Genomic DNA, 24,313 nt, shown 5'->3' on the forward strand with positions numbered 1-24,313 from the left:
CCTGTCATGGCTACTGACCCCAGTGAGAAATCCCAGGACAAGGGCAGAGGAACGCTACAATGAGGCACATGGGCGAACTAGGAGGATTATAGAAAGAACCTTTGGCCTCCTGAAGGCCAGGTTCCGGTGCCTCCATATGACAGGTGGTTCTCTGTACTACTCACCAAAGAAGGTGTGCCAGATCATCGTGGCCTGCTCTATGCTGCACAACTTGGCTTAGCAACGACAGGTGCCTTTTCTGCAGGAGGATGGTCCAGAAGGAGGTCTTGTGGCAGCTGTGGAGCCTGTGGACAGTGAAGAAGAGGAGGCAGAAGAAGAGGATATTGACAACAGAAACAACGTGATCCCGCAATACTTCCAGTGAGACACAGGTAAGACGACATCACTGCCTCCTACATCTCATACAATTGTTAGACCTATCATATGTCTGTCACTTTCACCCAGTGTATGGACCCTAACCTGTCACTTTGCCTTTCCATTTCGCAGATGTGGGTCTCACTGTGTGACCTCTATTTTACCTCATGGACTACAGCTGTGTGACATAGGTATGTTGAGAATACAATGGACATTGCTATTTTCCTCAGTTATTGCAAATACACATTTGTGAAAGCACAGACTGACTCCAGATTGTTTTGTGATTCAAGGGTGTTTATTTAAGTGCAAATTAGTGGAGGGGGTTGTAAAATGGTCAGGGGTGATGGTGGAGAAATGTCCATGGCAGAGTCCAGTTATTTGTCTCACAGGTGCATTGTCCAAAGGGGCATAGGAAGTGGAGCTAGGGCAGTTTAAGGATGGACAGGGTGACGAAGTGGGACATAAGGATGATATTCAGGGTGGTCTCATTTCTTGGCGGGGGCTTGGCATTGTTTTCTGTCTTGTGCCTGGATCTCAGGGACCGTTTGCGGGTGGTTCTCCATCTGCAGGGGGTGGGGTGCTGGTGTCGTGGTGGTGCCTCCTGTCCACTAGCGCCGGCGGAGGTGGTGGGCAGTTCATCATCGAGGCTAGTGTCAGGGGCCCCTTGTTGTGCCACAGTGTCCCTCCTGGTGTTCACAAGGTCCTTCAGCACCCCTACAATGGTGACCAGGGTGGTGTTGATGGACTTGAGTTCCTCCCTGATCCCCAAATACTGTCCTGCAGCCACTGGGTCTCCTGAAACTTGGCCAGTACCGTTGCCATCGTCTCCTGGGAAGGATGGTATGCTCCTATGATGTTGGAGAGGGCCTTGTAGAGAGTGGGTTCCCTGGGCCAGTCCTCCCCCTGTCGCACAGCAGTCCTCCCAGTTCCCCTGTTTTCCTGTGCCTCTGTCCCCTGAACCGTGTGCCCACTGCCACTGCCCCTAGGTCCCTGATGTTCTTGGGTTTGTGGGTTTGCCAGGGTTCCCTGTAGTGGTGGACACACTGCTGCTTGATGTGTCCTGGGGACAGAGGGATGGGTCCGCTGGGTGGGTGCTGTGCTGGTGTTTCCTGAGGGGGGAGGCTCTGTGGTGGCATGTGCCAGTGTGTGGGGAACCGACTGTCCCGTGGTCCCAGATGGGCCGGACTGGTCATCTTGATCCAGTTGGACAGAGCTGCTGTCATCACTGTGGACCTCTTCTGTGGTGGGGGGGGGGGGGGGTGGACATGTCTGGAACCTCCTGTCCGGTGACGTTGGGTAAGGGTCCTGCAGGGGTGTAAAGGCATGATTATTGCATCTCTGTGTGCCATTGTGTGCAATGGGTGGGTGACCCTGTACCCCAGTGCTTACATTCTTGTCTATGACCTTTTGTGATATTTGGTTTGGGGATCTGTGTGGGTATCTGTAATGAACATGCTTTGGTTATGGGTGTCCATGCTTTGGTGTTGCATGCAGAGCTTGGTGTTGGGATGGGTGTTTTGTGATAGTGGGACATATGTGAGGTGTTGGAGTGATGGGGGTGAGGGTGAGGGTGGGGGTATGTGATAGCATGCAGGTGGGTGGGGGATGTAATAGTTAAGATTTGACTTACCAGAGTCCATTCCTCCAGCTACTCCTGTGAGGCCCTCAGGATGCAGTATAGCCAAGACCTGCTCCTCCCATGTTGTTAGTTGTGGGGGAGGAGGTGGGGGCCCACCGCCAGTCCTCTGAACTGCAATTTGGTGTCTTGTGACCACGAAACGCACCTTCCCCCGTAGGTCGTTCCACCTCTTCCTGATGTCATCCCTAGTTCTTGGATGCTGTCCCACTGCGTTGACCCTGTCCACGATTCTGCGCCATAGCTCCATCTTCCTAGCAATGGAGGTGTGCTGCACCTGTGATCCAAATAGCTGTGGCTCTACTCGGATGATTTCCTCCACCATGACCCTGAGCTCCTCCTCAGAGAACCTGGGGTGTCTTTGCGGTGCCATGAGGTGGTGTGGGTGATGTGTGAGGTGGTGTGTGTTGTGATGTGTGAGGGGATGTGTTTGTGTGTGTTGTGTGAGGTGTGTGGATGTTGTGTGAGTGATGGTGTTGTGTGCCTGTGGATGCTAGTTTGTTGATGGTGGTGTCTCTGTGCTTCGCTCTCAATTTTTATCGTAGGGGTTTGTGGGTGATGTGTGTGTGTTTCATATTGTATTGGGTGTGTGGGAGTGGTGTGTGTATGTGTATCAGGTGTGTGTATTTCCATTTGTCCAATGTGGTTGTGTTTTGTAAGTGTGTGTATTTTGAGCGCAGTGGTGTGTACCGCCAATGGAATACCGTGGTTGAAAGACCGCCGCGGGGATTCGTGGGTCGTGATTGTGTGGGCGTATTCCTGTTGGCGTGACGGTGGAGGTTTTGTTATCGCCAGTTAATCACTGACCTTTGGAGTGGCGGACTTGTGTGGGTGTCTAGATTTTGCCGGATTCCTAGCTGTGGGTCATAATAGCTGTAGCGGAAATCCGCCGCCACAGCGGTGTGTTGGCGGTTTTCTGCACGTCGGAAAGTGGGATTTACTGCCAATGTTTTAATGAGAGCCATAATACAATAAGCAGGGCGCACAAGAGGGGCTTAAGGGGCAGCGAAAAGGGAGTGGAATGTGTGTTGGTAGGGGCACTAAGTGAGGGAAAGCGAATTATTTAGTAAAATAACCAACACTTTTAAAGTCTTTGCAAACAGAGGGAGGGAGAGAGCGTGTGCACATTTTGTTTCTGTGTGTGAAAATTCCTGGTGAAATCCGACAGCCACCTCACCATACCGGACTAAAAGCACCTGCACCCAACTATTTATCACAAAATACATTTATTAGTGGGGATGTAACACCCCACACCTCCCCGAAGCTACGCCCCTGGTGCTAAGCTTAGATAACGGCACTGGAAAACGCCACTGTGCGAGCGAGAGTAACAGTTGTGCATCGTGCAGTCTACATACACAGTGGCCCTGATCAGTGTCAAGCTCCTTAACCATGGCCTGGAGTGAGCACCACACGTGTTCCCCCAGGCGATCCTTCTGCCCTGTAGTGCCAATTACCTAGGACAAGTAAGCACTGAGTGATGACACCTGGTCGATGCCTGTATGCTCTCCCAGATTTCTCATTGCACATGAAGAGAGATGTGTAAGAAGAAAGATTAGACGCTAAAAACATTGCTATCAAGCAGCAGGAAAACACAGAAGGAAGCCTTTGTGTAAAAGGGGGTGCAGGGTCAGATAATCATGAACCTTTAGCTTGATAGCGCAGATCTCACAGGACGCTCAGGCTTTACATCTCCTATGCGAGGGGATGGGGAAGATTAGTAAAACATAGTCAAGGTGCTGGGATCAACGAGTAAGCCTGGCAGTAGGAATGGAGAACCACCTGGATCTGATCGGAGCTGCTTGCAGTGTGCGCTGAAGGCTGCCGAGACAGGAAGATAAATGCCCAAAAGAGAAACACGAGCAAGGCAAGCGGGAGGTGTGAGGAGGAGGGGGTGGCCCTCCACCCGGACACCAAACACTGTAGAAGCAAGGGGACAGGGGGTACAGATAATCACTGGTCAAACAAATGCACTCGCAAAGTCAATGAAATAAATAAAAAATGTAGTTCCAAAACAACGCCATAAAATTGTCGCTGTGTAGGTTTAGGAGTAGTTGGTCAGTGCTTTCGGAGAAGGCTAAACCCTAGAAGAGGCATGGTATTGACAAATGAAAAGAACAAATAATGGAGAGACCAGGGAGCCAGCAAATGGCAAGCCTATGGGCTGACTAAAGCCCTCAAAGTATATACAACAGGTCTATTTTTGAGACAGCGCATGCGCGCCATCTAGAGCCGAGACCTAAAAATGACTCCCACACCTTGGGAGAAAACTCCCAGGGTGCCATTAGATTTTGGATTTAAAAAACAAGCTCCTGCTTTGGAGGTCTGTTTTTGAATAACAAACATTTTGGTGCGTGACTGCCTGAAAGAAAGTGGCTGCATACCAAACTTGCTGTGCCTTCCTAGGAACAACTGTGATGGTTGAAGGCTCAGATGACTGCTGGATAGACAGGTGCAGGAAAATGGCTCCTTGTTGCAGTTACCCCCCACTTTTTGCCTGATATTGAAGCTGACTTGACTGAGAGTGTGCTGGGACCCTACTAACCAGGCCCCATCACCAGTGTTCTTTCACTAAAAATGTAGCATTGTTTTCACAATTGGCACACCCCTGGCACACAGATAGGTCCCTTGTAAAAGGTACCAGTGGTACCAAGGGTCCTGTGACAGGTCCCTAATGGCTGCAGCATGTGTTGTGCCCCCTAAGGTACCACTCACCTAACACATGCACACTGCCATTACGGATTGTGTGTGTTGGTGGGGAGAAAAAGGCACAGTCGACATGGCATCCCCCACAGGATGCCATGCACACAAAATACTGCCTGTGGCACAGGTAAGTCACCCCTCTATCAGGCCTTAAAGCCCTAAGGCAGGGTGCACTATACCACAGGCGAGGGCATAGCTGCATGAGCAATATGCCCCTACAGTGTCTCAGTCCATTCTTAGACATTGTAAGTACAGTGTGGCCGTATTAAGTATATGGTCTGGGAGTTTGTCAGAACGAACTCCACAGTTCCATAATGGCTACACTGAACACTGGGAAGTTTGGTATCAAACTTATTAGAATAATAAACCCACACTGATGCCAGTGTTGGATTTATTAAAAAATGCACACAGAGGGCATCTTAGAGATGCCCGTGTATTTTACCCAATCCTTCAGTGCAGGACTGACTGGTCTGTTCCAGCCTGCCACTGAGACGAGTTTCTGACCCCCTAGGGTGAGAGCCTTTGTGCTCTCTGGGGCCAGAAACAAAGCCTGAACTGGGTGGAGGTGCTTCACACCTCCCCATGCAGGAACTGTAACACCTGGCGGTGAGCCTCAGAGGCTCAGGCTTGGTGTTACAATGCCACCAGGGCACTCCAGCCAGTGGAGATGCCCGCCCCTGGACGGGCCCCCACTTTTGGTGGCAAGTCAAGAGGGATAATGAGAAAAACAAGGAGGAGTCACCCCCTCAGCCAGAACCACCCCTAAGGAGTCCAGAGCTGATGTGACCCCCTCCTTGAGAAATCTTCCATCTTGCTTTGGAGGATTAGGACCAATAGGGATAGGGATGTGACCCCCTTCCCAGAGGGAGTGGGCACAAGGAGGGTGTAGCCACCCTCAGAGACAGTAGCCATTGGCTACTGCCCCCTGACTCTAACACACCCCTAAATTTAGTATTTAGGGGTGACCCTGAACCCAGATCATCAGATTCCTGATGACCTACAAAGAAGAAGAACTGCCTAGCTGAAAAACCCCGCAGAAAAGAAGGAAGACAACAACTGCTTTGGCCCCAGCCCCACCGGCCTGCCTCCTGATTCAAAGAACCTGCACCAGCGACGCATCCTGCAGGCCCAGCGGCCTCTTCCGACTCAGAGGACTGCCCTGCACCTAAGAAGGATCAAGATCTCCCGTGGACAGCGGACCTGTCCAACAAAGATAGAAGAAACCATCCTTAAAGGGACTCCCACCTCACTCCTGAAGCGTGAGTCCCCACCACTCTGCACCCGACGCCCCTGGCCCATTTCCAGAGAAACCAATGACCCAGAGAGGACCCCCATGTGACATCGACGACGTGTCCACTCTGGGATGACCTCTCTGCACCCGCACGATGACGCCTGCAGAGGGAATCCCGAGGACCCCCCCTGACTGCGACTGCCTGGGATGAAGAAATCTGACGACTGGAAGAAGCACTGCACCCGCAGCCCCCAGGCCTGTGAAGAACCGACCACCAGTGCAGCAGTGACCAGCAGGCAGCCCTCACCCTTGCCCAGTTGGTGGCTGGCCCGAGAAGCCCCCCTGTCCCCTGCCTGCAACGTCTGAGTGACCCCTGGGTCCCTCCATTGATACTAATTGCACACCCGATGCCCTGTTTGCCCACTGCACCCGGCCGCCCCGTGCCACTGAGGGTGTGCTTTGTGTGCCTACTTGGGGTCCCCCAAGTGCTCTACTAAACCCCCCTGGTCTGCCCCTAGAGGACGCGGGTACTTACTTGCCAGCACACCGGAACCAGAGCACCCCTTGTCTCAATAGGCGCCCACGTTATTTTGGCTCCACTTTGACCTCGGCACCTGACTGGCTGTGTGTTGCTGGTGCTGGGTGTTTGGGGTTGATTTGAACCCCCCAACGGTGGGCTACCTATGCCCCGGAGACTGAACTTGTAAGTGCTTTACTTAACGTGTTAACTAAACTGTACTTCCCTTCCCCAGGAACTGTTGAAAATTGCAGTGTCCACTTTTAAAACAGCTTATTGCCATTTTATGAAAAACTGTGTACATTACTGTTTTGGTTCAAAGTTCTAACTACACCTATGCAAAGTACCTTACATTTAATGCACTTACCTGCAATCTAAATCTTGTGGTTCTAAATTAAATTAAGAAAATAATATTTTTCTCTATAAAAACCTATTGGCCTGGAGTTAAGTCATTGAGTGTGTACTCATTTATTGCTTGTGTGTGTACAACAAATGCTTAACACTACCCTCTGATAAGCCTAACTGCTTGACCACACTACCGCAAATAGAGCATTAGAATTATCTATTATTGCTTCTGTCAAGTCTCTTGGGGAACCTCTGGACTCTGTGTACACTATATTTCATTTTGATATAGTATATACAGAGCCAGCTTCCTACAACAAGGATCAATAAATATGGTGAACAGTAGTCCATCAGGGTGACATTCATAATGTCTCTGCTTTTCTGACAAACAGTGGAGTGTCTGCCGGACATTAAATCAGGCCAGACATCACAAAATAATCTTTATTTGGCAGGGCAGTATCTGGTTGCCACATCACATTACCTTTTTATATACAAATATTGGATATTGGCAACAACATTTGCTAAAATGTATAAATATGGACAACCATATTATAATAAATGTATTACTCCCTTCAACTGTTCAAGATGTGTTTATCTTGTTGAGGTATGTGCCTTATGCTGGTGTTTTATTAAGGACTGAGCTGCAAAAACATCTCCCAATCCACAAAGAACTTTATTAGTACACGTCTTTGTTGTGAACAATGAACAAGCTTCTCGCCTCTTTAAAGTCTGAATAGACAATCAGCTGGTAAAGCTGGACATGTAATCTCTTCAGTGTCAGAAGTGGCATTTATATATTCCGCGTACGTTTTTTTTTATTTTTTCAGCTGGATTTTGAGCACTGACGCATTTTTTGAAAGTGGCCATTTATGTAGTAGCTGAAGATTAATGTGCAAAAATTAGATCAGAGAAATAAATATATAGTTGATAATGACTTAAACACTTGACATCATTCATATTAAAATAAGAAGAAACAAATTAGTTCAAAAGAATATGTTGGTGACTAGGACTATATTACTAAAACCAATCAGTGCCAGCCCCCCTCCCCCCCCGAGACCAGCATGCATGCAAATTAACCAGCATTAACTTGCTATACATTTTGATACAAAGATTCTCATTACTAGTTCACAGTCCTAGTAGGGTGCAAACTCTGGACTCGTAATTACTGGTAATGAGCAATAACACTCCTTCTAGTACATGGGAGAAAGGAGGCCCTTAACAATTTTTCTTCATGCCCTCAACAACTTTGGGCTCTTTACTTCTAACACATAAGTAACTGATACCATTTGCAAACATTAGTATACTGTAGTACTTGCTGCAGAATTAAGACTTTTAGTAGCCCTACCTACTGATCAGCTAGCCCATCTTCCGCACTTTAAACTTGTGGTGGTGAGCTCAAAATACTTTTGAGGCTCTACAGAAAAAGCAGGGATCTAAGAAAGCATGGGACGTGAACAGATTCTATTTACTCCTCTAAAACCACAACCCCAAGTACACCAAGTACAACAAGTACAAGTGAGAGTTTAGTCAATTCAAATATAAAAAAGAAACTCTGAAACTACTCCTTGACTGTCCTTACCCATGGCCGTCTGGTGAGAGGAACATCTCATGAAACGGGAACTGACGATGTATATCCTTCTCAATAGTTTCAATCCACTGCGGATCCCCTGCTGCTCGATCAAGTTCCTAGGTTACAAAGACAGAAATCTTATAAGACAGATGAATGGATTCCAACCAGTGCCGCTTGGAATGGGGTTGGATCCTATAGCTAAGGTGAACTTGCAGTTATGAAAATTTATCTCCAGTGTAGGGCTTAAGTTCTTTTAGATTCATTTAATTGATGTAAACCAAGTGGTCCCCATGCTCATTGTGCAAGAAACTCAAGCTACACCTCACTAATGAGGCCCAACAAGGCTGAAACCGGTCTGGCATTGGCTATGTTCCCGTGGGACGTGGCCTGAGCGTTCTGGCTCAAATGTTCATATTGGAGCAGAAGAAATATGGGAACCTGTTCATGTCCAAATTATAGCTCTACAAATATGACACCTCATGAATATAGAAAGAATATAACACACACCAGAATGAATGTAATATATTTTAAAACCAATAAAATACATGTCAGAATCAATATACCATGTAGCAAACAAATCAGATAAAAAGCTAAATGACTACATTACTTAGTGAATAATATGAATGAAATACATGCTTAATTGAATGAAACATATACTAACATGCATTTAAGTCATATGGAATGAATATGGCCATCACAGAAAAGATTATAATAGGCCCACACCCTAAATGTGTCTTCTTACTGAGACTGCTGATGCCATGAGGGCGTTCTGAAGTGTTATTGCTGACTAAATGGCTTTTGTAGAGAGAGGATGGCACAGGATCCTATTCCTCAATGCACTACCCAATTTCACACAATGGCTGCACATGGTGCTATTTCATTCTCTAGAGCTATAAAAGCTGGAAATATATTTGTCCATAGTAGGAAATGGCTCTCCTTTATGTGTTTTGGGACACTCTTAATTATGTTTTTTTTCTTTTCATTGCATTTTTCTAGGAATCCACGGTAACACTGGGCCCAGCAATACCAGATTCAGTATTTCCAGGTTTGGTATTTCCAACTCTGAAATTAGCTGGCTCAGCATTGCACCAGGTAATACCAAATGCAATAGGAGGCCTGGAAATTTCAAATATGTATGGAATTAGTGGCTTCTAATAGCAAATCCAGGTGTGTTATTACCACACCTGTGTACCGCAGGAAATGTAATGAGGACCTGAATATCTGTGTCTCCTGGTGTTGAGGTCATTGCATCTATACTCCCTAAATTAAGGTGGTGAGACCAACAAGTAGGTTAAGGGTCAGACTTATTCTGACCCTTTGCACAGACTTAGGTGTAGTACAGATTGTAGGGACTCAACCAGCCATGGTGAAGGCCCAGGACCCTGTGTGGGTACGTACAGGGGCAACATGCTGGCAAATACCCATTATTACTTGTAACTTGTAACTGGGTAAGTGGCATCATCACACAAAACCAAGTGATAATACTGTTCCAAACAGCTTGTCACTAGGACCATAGTCTCCCACTGCCTTTGTGCCCCAAACTCCTCATACTGCATAATAATGTACCACAACGTCCTTATGCTGCACATCCATGTGTTGCATTTTAAAATGATTTCCTATCTCTATTTTCAGCGCATGTTACATTAACTTCATGCATGTCATCACCATTTTAATATATGTAATGAACATTTCAGAATTTGCCATTCATTTCAATGCATGTCATCATCAATTCAACTCATGCCATATTCATTTAAACCTTGGTCATATTTATTTCAGCATGTGCCTTACTCATATAATTGCACGCCATATTTTTCTCACAGGATTTCAGGGCTGCCGTATTCATTTTAATGCACACCATATTCATTTTGACATGGGACATATTCATTTCAACAAGTGCCATATTCATTTCAACCTTTGTCATATTTATTTAAATGTATATTAAATTCACTTCAACATGTAATATTCATTTTAATGCATGCCATATTGGTTTCAACAGATGTTATATTCATTCCATTGTAGATCATATTCACTTTAAGGCGTGTCAAATTATTTTTAACAGCGTTAATCTTCCTTTCATTGCATGTCATATTAATTTAAGCATAAGCCATGTTTATTTTAAAGCATGTCATATTTATTTAGAAAGGGGTCAATTCAAAGTATGTCATTTCATATTTCTTTCAATGTGTTAGAAATGTGGTCTTTGGTTGACAGTCAGGTTACCCCCTGTTCAAGCAAGGACCCTCACTCTAGTCTGGGTAAAAGAGATTCACCCTCAGCTAACCCCTGCTTACCCCCTTGGTAGCTTGGCAGAGCAGTGGGCTTAACTTCAGAGTGCTCGGTGTAAAGTATTTGTATCAACACACACAGTAACTTAATGAAAACACTACAAAATGACACAAAACCAGTTTAGAACAATAGGAAATATTTATCTAAACATAAAAAGACCAAAACGACAACAATCCGACATACACAAGTAAAGTTATGTATTCTTAAAGATGAAACTAAAAAATAGCGCTTAGAAACACCAAGGGGGTCATTCTGACCCCGGCGGTCTAAGACCGCCGGGGCCAGGGTCGGCGGGAGCACCGCCAACAGGCCGGCGGTGCCCCGCAGGGCATTCTGACCGCGGCGGTTCGGCCGCGGTCAGAAGAGGCAAACCGGCGGTCTCCCGCCGGTTTACCGCTGCCCTTAGAATCCCCCATGGCGGCGCAGCTTGCTGCGCCGCCATGGGGGATTCTGACACCCCCTACCGCCATCCTGTTCCTGGCGGTTCGCCCGCCAGGAACAGGATGGCGGTAGGGGGTGCCGCGGGGCCCCTGGGGGCCCCTGCCGTGCCCATGCCAATGGCATGGGCACGGCAGGGGCCCCCGTAAGAGGGCCCCGAAAAGTATTTCAGTGTCTGCTAAGCAGACACTGAAATACGCGACGGGTGCAACTGCACCCGTCGCACCCCTGCAACTACGCCGGCTCAATTCTGAGCCGGCGTCCTCGTTGCAGGGGCATTTCCTCTGGGCCGGCGGGCGCTCTTTTGGAGAGCGCCCGCCGGCCCAGAGGAAATGTCTGAATGGCCGCCGCGGTCTTTTGACCGCGGTGCGGTCATTCAGCGGCGGTACCCAGGGTCAGAATGAGGCCCCAAATGCTTTGAGGTGTTAACACGGCGTCGTGACTGAGTCATTCCCAACAAGCCGACACCAGCGGCAGCAGACACGGAGTCGCGTAGACCCCAAGTACAGTGCCTTTGGTGAAGAGTGAAAACAAGTCGATGCGTGAAGTCGGGGATCTGGGCGTCTGTGCGAAACGTTGAATCCGTGCACTTTGAGCAGCGCCGGTCACGATGTGGTGCGGCGAATTCCACAAAGTCACGGACTTCAGCGGGGCTGCAGCAGCGTCAGGCCTGTGAAGGTCGTCGCGTTCCAGCGAAGATCACGGAGTAGGTTGCAGGCGGCGTCACCGGATTCAGCAGCAGCGTTGATCCGAAGTCGTCCAAAGTCGATTTCCTTGGATTTCCACAAAGCTTTCCTTTCAAGGGCCCAGGGACTGGATAGGGCACCACTTGTCAGAGCAGGAGTCTCTCCAGAGACTCCAGGTGCTGGCAGAGAGAAGTCTTTGCTGTCCCTGAGACTTCAAACAACAGGAGGCAAGCTCTAAATTAAGCCCTTGGAGATTTCTTCACAAGATGGAAGGCATACAAAGTCCTGTCTTTGCCCTCTTGCTCTGGCAGAAGCAGCAACTGCAGGATAGCTGCACAAAGCACAGTCACAGGCAGGGCAGCACTTCTCCTCGGCTCTTCAGCTCTTCTCCAGGCAGAGGTTCCTCTTGTTTCCAGAAGGGTTTCGAAAGTCTGTGGTTTTGGGTGCCGTTCTTATACCCAATTTCTCCAAAGTAAAGTCTCTTTTGAATGTGAAATCCTGCCTTGCCCAGGCCAGGCCCCAGACACTCACCAGGGGGTTGGAGACTGCATTGTGTGAGGGCAGGCGCAGCCCTTTCAGGTGTGAGTGACCACTCCTCCCCTCCCTCCTAGCACAGATGGCTCATCAGGATATGCAGACTACACCCCAGCTCCCTTTGTGTCACTGTCTAGGGTGAGGTGCAACCAGCCCAACTGTCAAACTGACCCAGACAGGGAATCCACAAACAGGCAGAGTCACAGAAATGGTATAACAGTATAAGCAAGAAAATGCTCACTTTCTAAAAGTGGCATTTTCAAACACACAATCTTAAAATCAACTTTACTAAAATATTTATTTGTAAATTGTGAGCTCAGAGACCCCAAACTCCACATGTCCATCCACTCCCAAAGGGAATCTACACTTCAATCAGATTTAAAGGTAGCCCCCATGTTAACCTAGGAGAGGGACAGGCCTTGCAACAGTGAAAAATGAATTTAGCAATATTTTACTCTCAGGACACATAAAACACATCACTATGGGCCTCATTCCGACCCGGACGGGCGGCGGACGCCGCCCGCCGGGCGGAAACCGCCCAAACACCGCCCCGCGGTCAGAAGACCGCGGGGGCATTTCAACTTTCCCGCTGGGCCGGCGGGCGATCTGCAAAAGATCGCCCGCCGGCCCAGCGGGAAAGCGCCTTCCACGAGGATGCCGGCTCCGAATGGAGCCGGCGGAGTGGAAGGTGTGCGACGGGTGCTGTGGCACCCGTCGCGCTTTTCAGTGTCTGCTAAGCAGACACTGAAAAGCAATGTGGGGCCCTGTTAGGGGGCCCCTGCAGTGCCCATGCCATTGGCATGGGCACTGCAGGGGCCCCCAGGGGCCCCACGACACCCGTTCCCGCCAGCCAGGTTCTGGCGGTGTAAACCGCCAGAACCAGGCTGGCGGGAAGGGGGTCGGAATCCCCATGGCGGCGCAGCTTGCTGCGCCGCCATGGAGGATTCCCATGGGCAGCGGGAAACCGGCGGGAGACCGCTGGTTTCCCGTTTCTGACCGCGGCGTTACCGCCGCGGTCAGAATGCCCATGAATGCACCGCCAGCCTGTTGGCGGTGCATTCGCTGCCCTCGGCCCTGGCGGATTCAATCCGCCAGGGTCAGAATGAGGGCCTATATGTCCTACCTTAACCATGCACTGCACCCTGCCCTTGGGGCTACCTAGGGCCTACCTTAGCGGTTTCTGACATGTAAGAAAAGGGAAGGTTTAGGCCTGACACTTGCCAAGTCGAATTTACAGTCAAAACTGCACACAGACCCTTCAGTGGCAGGTCTGAGACATGATTACAGAGCTACTTATGTGGGTGGCACAGCCAGTGCTGCAGGTCCACTAGTAGCATTTGATTTACAGGCCCTGGCACCTCTAGTGCACTTTACTAGGGACTTACTAGTAAATCAAATATGCCAATCATGGATAAACCAATCAACCATTCAATTTACACAGAGAGCATATACACTTTAACACTGGTTAGCAATGGTAAAGTGCTCAGAGTTCAAAAGCCAACAGCAACAGGTCAGAAAAAATAGGAGGCAGGAGGCAAAAAGATTAGGGATGACCCTGCATAAGCAAACAACCCCAACACAATGTGTGTCATATTTCTTTCAAAGTTTATTACATTCACTTCAGCATAGGTCATTTTAATGTTAGCAATTACCATATTTATCTAAAAGTGTTTCACATAAATTCAGTGCATCCCAAACTCACTTAAACACATGCCATACTAACTTCAAGGACCGTCATTTTCCTTTCAGTACATTCCATATCCATTTCAATGTGTCACATTAATTTTAGTATGTCTCAATCATTTTAACACTTGTCATACTCATCTCAACAAATCTCATATTATTATTAAATTAATTCTAATGACTGCATTTATCATGATGCTTTGGGGCTATTCGAGCTGAAATGTAAGACACGGTGCTCCCTTTTTGGATTGTGTATTTAATGGCTCCCGTGAGCCTTTGAGCTGACGAGCTCTGGTGAAGCACCTGTGCGCCAACTGAGTGGTACAAAAACCTGAGAATACGTTTAGGCAGCATTTCAAGCAACCCCGTCTGCCGCACTTTGCTCTCCGCTGATGACGGCCGAAAGCCAGAAACATGTGTCCGGAGATGCGGCATTCGCTGCACCAACTTATGGTGAAAAACTTTCTACAACGTTACAGCACTTGCTGCACCCATTTATGGTGAAAGACTTTTTGAAATATTATTCAAATTCACTCCAGTGACTGCATTTATCATGATGCTTTGGGGCTAATCGAGCTGAAATGTAAGACAGGGTGCTCCCTTTTTGGATTGTAAATCTCATATTCATTTGAACATGTGACATATTAATTTCAACGTCATTTAAATTCAATTGAACACATCTTGTATTATTTTTCATTTGTGTTCCAAATATTTGAAAGTGTGTCATATTCATCGCATTATGTCAATGTCATGTCAATGTCGGTCATATTGATTTCAACAACAGTCACCGTCATTAAATTAGGTGTAATGTTTATTTAAGGTGTATCATATGTTTTTTAACATGTCATATCAATTTCAGTACACAATATTTCAATATATGGCGTATTCATTTCATAGAAGGTTATATTTATTTCTGCTTACCAGATTCATTTGAACATGTGCCATATTCCTCTAAACACATGCAAGTCAATTCAGCGAATGTGGCATTCTTTTAAATGCAAATGATAGTTCATTTCAGTGCTAGGTAGATACTGCTCTGTGAGGGCCATTTTCATTTCAGTATAGTTAACATACCTTTATTTTTAAATTAATTTAGCATATCTGTTATTAATATTATTCACTAAGTAATATTCTCATTGTGTATCTGATGTCTATTGCTGCATGGTGTATTGATTCTGCCATATAACACACTGTTTTTGAAATATGTTACATTCACTCTGCTGTGTGTTGTAGTCATTTGAATATGTGCTATGCATTTCAGGAGGTATCCTATTTTAAAGCTGTAATATTGAGATGAGAAGTCTCCCACAGACCAAGGTCGAACTGTGTATGGCTGTTCCCTGTCTGGAGGGTCGCAATGGGCAGATAAAGAGTGACTGGAATGCGGCCCAAATAATTGCCAGCGGCTGAGATCAATTAATCTAGTCCATCACTTTTTCGTTTTGTTTTTCTATCTTCTTATATGGCGTTGAATTTAATTCTCCACCAGAGAAGTTCTAAAGCAGTGCTGTAAATCTCGTAAGGGAAACCCACTTACAAAGAATGAGACTTCAATACTTAGGGGAACCCATAATTTCTCAGTGTTTAGGTTAAATTTTAAGCAATTCATTTGCCTGATATAGCCTTATGTTAATCTACAAAAAATTATGTTGAGATTAAAAATGATTTGGTGATTCTGTATTTTCCCACATATGGCCAGGGCCTTAAGTAAGTTCCAAGAAAATTATGCTACTTTCCTTAACCTACAAATCATTGGACAGCAATCTGGCAACTTGTTACAACAAAGAGGCAATACTAACCTCCCGAGACCTCTGATTACCAGGCCTCAATGCATTTTTACACTTCAGCCAGTTCATGTTTTTTGTGAAAATATTGACATTCACATTTTGAAAGTACCCTTAACTGATAATGTGAACTGGATCTAAACTGTACATGTTGTTTAATATCAAAGTCACTTTATTAAGGCTTTTCTGACCTGCAAATCTGAAAATAAAAGCTGAGGGCCTGATTTAGGGTTAGGTTTTTGCTGATTGAGTAAAGGTAGACAAGGTGGCTTAGAACTTTACGTCCGTCATCCTGCCTTTCCTCTGTCTGCTAAATTGAGAGATGTGTGCTGACCCCACAGACAGCTCTATACATTGGTAGGAACTGATGTCACAGTGGTTTCTGTCAATCTTGAAAACATACGATGGACAACACCATCAAACATGATGACCGGCCGTCAAACTTTTACAAAGTTTTTTATTTTTCAAAAACAAATTCCATAGCAGGAGTTCCTCCCATGGTGTGGGGGGGTGATTATTTTTTTTCCTGTCTGTCACCACCAGGTTTTATCCGGGGGGGTGATGGAAAAAAAGACATAGGGCCAGATGTTGCAAAGGGTTCTACCCATTCTGTGTCTATGGGAAAATGTGTTTGTACATATGGCCCATAGTGCCGTCGACCCTTAAAAGGGTGAACGTGTTATGCGCTTCCTCTGATGACCTCCACTCTGTCGGCCCATTGGAGAAAGTTTATGTCAACACAGTAAATTGCACTCCATCTGCATCAACCTGGCGGTCCGCCCGTCTGAAAGTCTGGTGGGCGGAATGAGAGTTTGGTAAAGGGGGTACTATGTCAACACTGTGATGGAGTTCCCTCTCTGCCAAACTCTAAATCGACTCTAAATATAAAATATAAAAAGAACTTGCTGAACACAGTCAAAGAGCATTGTTTCATGTTCTTTTGTATCGCATCACCAAGTTAAATCTAATTCTAAACTATTATTTTTGCACATAAACTATGCCACTTTTTATCGACCATCTTTGTGTTAACTTGGCCTATAGCAATCTTGCTTTCTGTTACATGTTTTTATCAGGATACATGTCTTAGTAGTGGCAGTAGATACAACACTATCAGAAGTAGGGAGAGTTGTCACACTTGCAGCGATAGTAGGAATAGTATTAGTACTACATTGATCGTCCTTAGCACCTTTAGTATTTCTAGCACTTGCAGCATGTCTAGTACTTTTGTAGAGGTAGAAGTAGTAATACTAGTAGTACTATGTAGATCAGTTGGACCAGAAGTAGCAATAACTGTCATAGTAGTGTTAATATCAATAATACTAGCAGTTATCCATTAGTGGTACCAGTAGTATAAAGTTATCAGATTAGTAATTATATAGTTGGATAATTAGTAGTATTGCCTGTATTGGTATAAGTCCAACAGATGAAAATATTAATAGTGGTATTTGTTTTAAACCAATATAAAGTAGTTGTCCCAGCAGTAGTACTTGTAGACATACTAGTCCAATCAATATTAGTGGATCAAGTAGGATTATTCAAAGTATTTGTACTAATACTAGACCTAGACTAGGTAGCTCTAGTGCATCTAGCAATAGTGATATCCGTAGTACTATACCAATATGAAGTAGTAGGCCAATAGTAGTACTTGTTGCAGTAATAGTCCCAATGGCATTATTGGAACTACTTGTATTGGTATAAGGCTACCATGAAGTAGCTATTCTGGTATTAGCATCTGTAGAAGTACTAGTCCAGCTGGTATTAGTGGAACAAGTAGTATAAGTGGTAGTACTTGTAGTAGTACCAGTCTACCACATGGTAGTGGTATAGGTCCTTCGGCACCACCTTTTTCAACATGTACATGACACCGCTCACCAACATCATCATATCACAAGACATCACCGTCATCTCCTACGCCAATGACACCTAACTCATTCTCTCCCTGATGGACAAGACAACCACCACCAGGAACAACTTCACCAACTGCATCACCATGGCAGCAGAATGGATGCGAACCAACTGCCTGAAACTCAGCTCCAACAAGATGGAAGCATTGGTCTTCGGCAACAAGACCTCCCCATTTGGCTCCACCTGGTGACCTTTGGAGCTAGGACCAACACCCACCACAACAGACCACGCAAGAAATCTAGGGATCATCCTAGATGACATGCTCAACATGACGACTCAAGTCAATGCAGTGAGCACCTCCTGCTTCCACATCAAACACATGCTGCAAAAGATCTTCAAATGGTTGCCTCAGAACACCAGATGGACCGTCATACAAGTACTCCACACAAGCGGACTGGACTACGGCACTGCTCTCTATGCCAGAATCGCCAAACAACTCTTACACAGACTCCAAACCGTCTAGGACGCCACTGCAAGAGTCATACTGGATCTTCCATGCGGCACCCACATCACACCATACCTCAGGAAGCTTCATTGGTTCCCCTTTGACAAGCACAGCCAATCCAAACTTCTCACACACACATATAAAGCCCTATACAACACTGGACCAGAATACCTTAACAGCCGCATACTCTTTCAAAAACTCACCAGACCCCTACTCTGTGCCTCACTCTGACTCACGCACACTCCTTGAATCCGAAAATGCATCAGATCCGCCTCCTCACTTCTTGGGTTCCACAAGAAGCTGAAGACCTGGCTCTTCGTATAAGCACCTTGAGGACTGTAGGAAAGTACCATCTTGCCTGGCATGTTACCCCCATTTTTCACTGTATATATGTTGTTTTAGTTATATGTGTCACTGGGACCCTGCCAGCCAGGGCCCCAGTGCTCATAAGTGTGCCCTGTATGTGTTACCTGTGCTATGACTAACTGTCTCACTGAGGCTCTGCTATCCAGAACCTCAGTGGTTATGCTCTCTCATTTCTTTCCAAATTGTCACTAACAGGCTAGTGACCAATTTCACCAATTTACATTGGCATACTGGAACACCCTTATAATTCCCTAGTATATGGTACTGAGGTACCCAGGGTATTGGGGTTCCAGGAGATCCCTATGGGCTGCAGCATTTCTTGTGCCACCCATAGGGAGATCTGACAATTCTTACACAGGCCTGCCAGTGCAGCCTGAGTGAAATAACGTCCACGTTATTTCACAGCCATTTACCACTGCACTTAAGTAACTTATAAGTCACCTATATGTCTAATCTTTACCTGGTAAAGGTTGGGTGCTAAGTTACTTAGGCCCTCATTCCAACCCTGGCCGTCTATGACCGCCAGGGTGGAGGTCGCCGGAAGCACCGCGAACAGGCTGGCGGTGCTTCACATAGCATTCCGACCGCGGCTGTAAAGCCGCGGTCGCCCAGCCGGGTCCAGCGGTTTCCCGCCGGATTACCCCCAGCTGGGAGAATCCTCCATGGGGATTCCGACCCCCTTCCCGCCAGCCTGTTTCTGGCGGTTTTCACCGCCAGAAACAGGATGGCGGGAACAGGTGTCGTGGGGCCCCTGCGGGGCCCTGCACTGCCCATGCCACTGGCATGGGCAGTGCAGGGGCCCCCTAACAGGGCCCCAGCATGATTTTCACTGTCTGCATAGCAGACAGTGAAAATCGCGACGGGTGCAACTGCACCCGTCGCACCCCTGCAACACCGCCGCCAATGTAGGAATGAGCCCCTTAGTGTGTGGGCACCCTGGCACTAGCCAAGGTGCTCCCACATTGTTCAGGGCAAGTTCCCCGGACTTTGTGAGTGCGGGGACACCATTACACGCGTGCACTATACATATGTCACGACATATGTATAGCGTCACAATGGTAACTCCGAACATGGCCATGTGACATGTCTAAGATCATGGAATTGTCACCCGAATGCCATTCTGGCATTGGGGAGACAATTCCATGATCCCCGAGTCTCTAGCACAGACCCGGGTACTGCCAAACTACCTTTCCCGGGGTTTCACTGCAGCTGCTGCTGCCAACCCCTCAGACAGGTTTCTGCCCTCCTGGGGTCCAGCCAGGCTTGGCCCAGGAAGGCAGAACAAAGGACTTCCTCAGAGAGAGGGTGTTACACCCTCTCCCTTTGGAAAAAGGTGTCAGGGCTGGGGAGGAGTAGCCTCCCCCAGCCTCTGGAAATGCTTTGATGGGCACAGATGGTGCCCATCTCTGCATAAGCCAGTCTACACCGGTTCAGGGATCCCCCAGCCCTGCTCTGGCACGAAACTGGACAAAGGAAAGGGGAGTGACCACTCCCCTGACCTGCACCTCCCCTGGGAGGTGCCCAGAGCTCCTCCAGTGTGCTCCAGACCTCTGCCATCTTGGAAACAGAGGTGCTGCTGGCACACTGGACTGCTCTGAGTGGCCAGTGCCAGCAGGTGACGTCAGAGACTCCTTCTGATAGGCTCCTTCAGGTGTTGCTAGCCTATCCTCTCTCCTAAGTAGCCAAACCTCCTTTTCTGGTTATTTAGGGTCTCTGCTTTGGGGAATTCTTTAGATAATGAATGCAAGAGCTCATCAGAGTTCCTCTGCATCTCTCTCTTCACCTTCTGCCAAGGAATCGACTGCTGACCGCGCTGGAAGCCTGCAAAACTGCAACAAAGTAGCAAAGACGACTACTGCGACCTTGTAACGCTGATCCTGCCGCCTTCTCGACTGTTTTCCTGGAGGTGCATGCTGTGGGGGTAGTCTGCCTCCTCTCTGCACTAGAAGCTCCGAAGAAATCTCCCGTGGGTCGACGGAATCTTCCCCCTGCAACCGCAGGCACCAAAGAACTGCATCACCGGTCCTCTGGGTCTCCTCTCAGCACGACGAACGAGGTCCCTTGAACTCAGCAACTCTGTCCAAGTGACTCCCACAGTCGAGTGACTCTTCAGTCCAAGTTTGGTGGAGGTAAGTCCTTGCCTCCCCACGCTAGACTGCATTGCTGGGAACCGCGTGTTTTGCAGCTACTCCGGCTCCTGTGCACTCTTCCAGGATTTCCTTTGTGCACAGCCAAGCCTGGGTCCCCGGCACTCTAACCTGCAGTGCACGACCTCCTGAGTTGTCCTCCGATGTCGTGAGACCTTCCTTTGTGACTTCGGGTGAGCTCCGGTTCACTCCACTTCATAGTGCCTGTTCCGGCACTTCTGCGGGTGCTGCTTGCTTCTGAGTGGGCTCCTTGTCTTGCTGGGCGTCCCCTCTGTCTCCTCACGCAATTGGCGACATCCTGGTCCCTCCTGGGCCACAGCAGCATCCAAAAACCCTAACCGCAACCCTTGCAGCTAGCAAGGCTTGTTTGTGGTCTTTCTGCACGGAAACACCTCTGCAAGCTTCTTCACGACGTGGGACATCCATCCTCCAAAGGAGAAGTTTCTAGCCCTTGTCGTTCTTGCAGAATCCACAGCTTCTACTATCCGGTGGCAGCTTCTTAGCACCCACAGCTGGCATTTCCTGGGCATCTGCCCACTCCCGACTTGATAGTGACTCTTGGACTTGGTCCCCTTGTTCCACAGGTACTCTCGTCAGGAAATCCATCGTTGTTGCATTGCTGGTGTTGGTCTTCCTTGCAGAATTCCCCTATCACGACTTCTGTGCTCTTTGGGGAACTTATGTGCACTTTGCACCCACTTTTCAGGGTCTTGGGGTGGGCTATTTTTCTAACCCTCACTGTTTTCTTACAGTCCTAGCGACCCTCTACAAGGTCACATAGGTTTGGGGTCCATTTGTGGTTCGCATTCCACTTCTAGAGTATATGGTTTGTGTTGCCCCTATCCCTATGTGCCCCCATTACATTCTATTGTGACTATACATTGTCTGCACTGTTTTCTATTGCTATTTCTGCATATTTTGGTATTGTGTACATATATCTTGGGTATGTTTGCTATCCTCATACTGAGGGTACTCACTGAGATACTTTGGCATACTGTCATAAAAATAAAGTACCTTTATTTTTAGTATATCTGTGTATTGTGTTTTCTTATGATATTGTGCATATGACACTAGTGGTACTGTAGGAGCTTCACTCGTCTCCTAGTTCAGCCTAAGCTGCTCTGCTAAGCTACCTTTTCTATCAGCCTAAGCTGCTAGACACCCCTCTACACTAATAAGGGATACCTGGACCTGGTGCAAGGTGTAAGTACCCATTGGTACCCACTACAAGCCAGGCCAGCCTCCTACAGGGACAACAAACATAGACACCTGCCCATGCACCTGGATACCCTCTCGGTGATTAGTGCGCTATACAAATCAACATAACATAACAAATATTAGTCTTAATAGTGGGAGCATGGAGACAGATATGCTACATGTATATGTATATGCATCTGGGGAGGTACAGTACACTTGTGATAGCTCAGTGACCTGTTATGAGAAGGCCACAGGCTAAAATCGGGGCAGAACCAACTCAGCCCTTCAACCTTAAAACATCAATAGCATATAGTTGGATGGTAATTATTTTTTATTAATGTGCCTTAAGGAAACACAGTTTGTTCTCATCACAATTAATATCGGAGGTATCGGGGGGGATAATTGCCAAGGAACAAAATGTATGAATAGTTGAAGGTGTCATGAGCACATCTTTGAAAATGTCAAGAATAACAAGTATTGGCAAAGCAAATAGGTCTTGCATTCTTACTTTAACATGCTTAACAAAAAAGAGAAAAGTAATTTCTTAAAAGTGAGTGGTGGAATGATACAAGTCATCCAATCGAAAGGATGGTAGAGAGGCTATGCTCCATGAGAGGGACAACACAAGAAGGCGGCAAGCCACTGAATAAGAAGCAAGCATTTGAGACTGACAATAAAGCCAATGGATGGTAAGCAGTGGGCGGGCTGTAAACCCACTGTAAATTTTTTGTAAGCCCACGAAAGGTGTTTTGCATCCAGACATCGTGGTAGATGAGACCTAAAAAGCATGCATATCTTTATGTTTTTTTAAGACATATCTTGCTGCCGAGGGGGGATATACTGCGGGAAGCAATGCTGAGCATCCCCATGCTCATTTAGCACTTCTGCGAAGTGCTAAATAAATAAACCTGAAACAACAAAAACAAAAAAAACAAAAAATAGTTCCCTGGCATCAGCAGTAAATAAATGTAAGTCAACCAATTAAAAGCGAGGGTAAAGCAGGTATGCTAGGGGCAAACACAAGCACAGGAGGAAAGCCATTCAATGAGGAGCAGGGAACTGAGATAGACAAGAAAGCTGTCCATTCAGAAGAAGGTGGTTCCATGCAGAAGAAGGTGGTGACCCAAAGCACTCTCTGTGTAGAACTGTATGCATTGCTGTCTGTACTGAGACTACACAAAATATACCTTTACTGCAGCAGGAACTTCACTAGCTAATTGTACAGTATAATAAACGTGTTTGTTAATCCTAACGGTATTGTAAAGAGGGATAGCTAATCATAATATGAAACCTTTGTAAGTGTTAGAGTTTGTATTAAGTGCTTAGTACATGAACTGAATGACGGACGCTATGAAACAAATCACTTTTTCACAGCAACATAAACAAAACACTGTACAATCCTTAATTAGGTTATCATGCTGAAAGTAATAGGACAATGCTGACAACAATCACCTGTACACTAAAGGTAGCCCCTCACCACAAACATCTACTTGTTCACTGCAGGCAGAACTTCACCACAGACAAATAAATGGATTATTGACTAAGCTCCCCTGGGGTTGGCACCTAGATCCCACAGTGTGATCCAGTGGGGAGGGGGTCTGTTGCATACATGCAGTGGTGCTGTCACCCAGGCGTGTGCTTTCAATCTTCAGCAAAGGACTGCTTCAAGCAGTCAGTGTGAGGATTATTTGAGAATCCTCCAAGACGTGATAAATGAATATGGCTCACTAGCAAGGGCCAAAAGCTTCCCTGTAGGGAAATTCTGTCTCATTTTCTGTGGTTCTGCATAGTTGTGAAAGTAGTTCTTCGTGTTGTGGGGAAACTCGTTGTGGTCAGACTTTAGTGCAGAGGCACTACAGTTGGTAATTTAACTTCCGGCCTTCTGGTATGTCTGCAAAACTGTCGGCCCAAGTCATTGGTGTGATAGGCCTGCCCCCTGAATGCGTCCTGCTGCTACTTCTCAGCCCCCATCAGCATTCTACCCAGCAGCATCACCAGTGTGGACGCTGAGAGGCCAGGCGCCTGCAGGGGCATGACTAAAGGAAGCTGAAGCAACCTGGTGTAACCTACCACCTTCTGAATCAAGCGGGGTTGTGGTGTTGATGTTGATCTCCCCACCTGCGTGCGGTCTTTTGGTTTAACCATTTGTAGTGATAATGTCCACCGAGGGCGCAACTAGACCCGAACTTCAGAGGGGCTGCTAGTACTTTAAGCAGCAGTGGTGGGCTACCAGTTCACGCAATGTGGGCAGAGGCATTCTCAGAGCCAGTATGAGGGCACACATTTCCAATATGTCTGGCTTTAATATGCTAACACATGCAACAGCATTTGTGCATGTCTGTATTTTCATACATCAGCACATGAAATCCAGATTCATTAGCTTTGCCAATAATTTCCACTCAGATGCTAAGCCCCTCATTACAACTATGGCGGTAACTACCGCCTACCACCACGCGACTGCCGCCAACTTACCGTCGCCGTGGCTACCAGTC

The 24,313-nt window shown here is 47.0% G+C and overlaps 1 protein-coding gene across 1 annotated transcript in view; it reads right to left on the minus strand.

The window, feature by feature from the left end:
* TBC1D10C (TBC1 domain family member 10C) overlaps positions 1-24,313 on the minus strand; it is a 236,630-nt gene that overhangs the window by 74,594 nt on the left and 137,723 nt on the right. The window contains exon 5 of the mRNA XM_069232929.1: positions 8,360-8,466. Coding sequence (XP_069089030.1) covers positions 8,360-8,466 — 107 coding nt within the window. The remainder of the gene's footprint in view (positions 1-8,359; positions 8,467-24,313) is intronic.

Source organism: Pleurodeles waltl, chromosome 4_2 (genome assembly GCF_031143425.1).
Source record: "Pleurodeles waltl isolate 20211129_DDA chromosome 4_2, aPleWal1.hap1.20221129, whole genome shotgun sequence".
Classification (NCBI taxonomy): Eukaryota; Metazoa; Chordata; class Amphibia; order Caudata; family Salamandridae; genus Pleurodeles; species Pleurodeles waltl.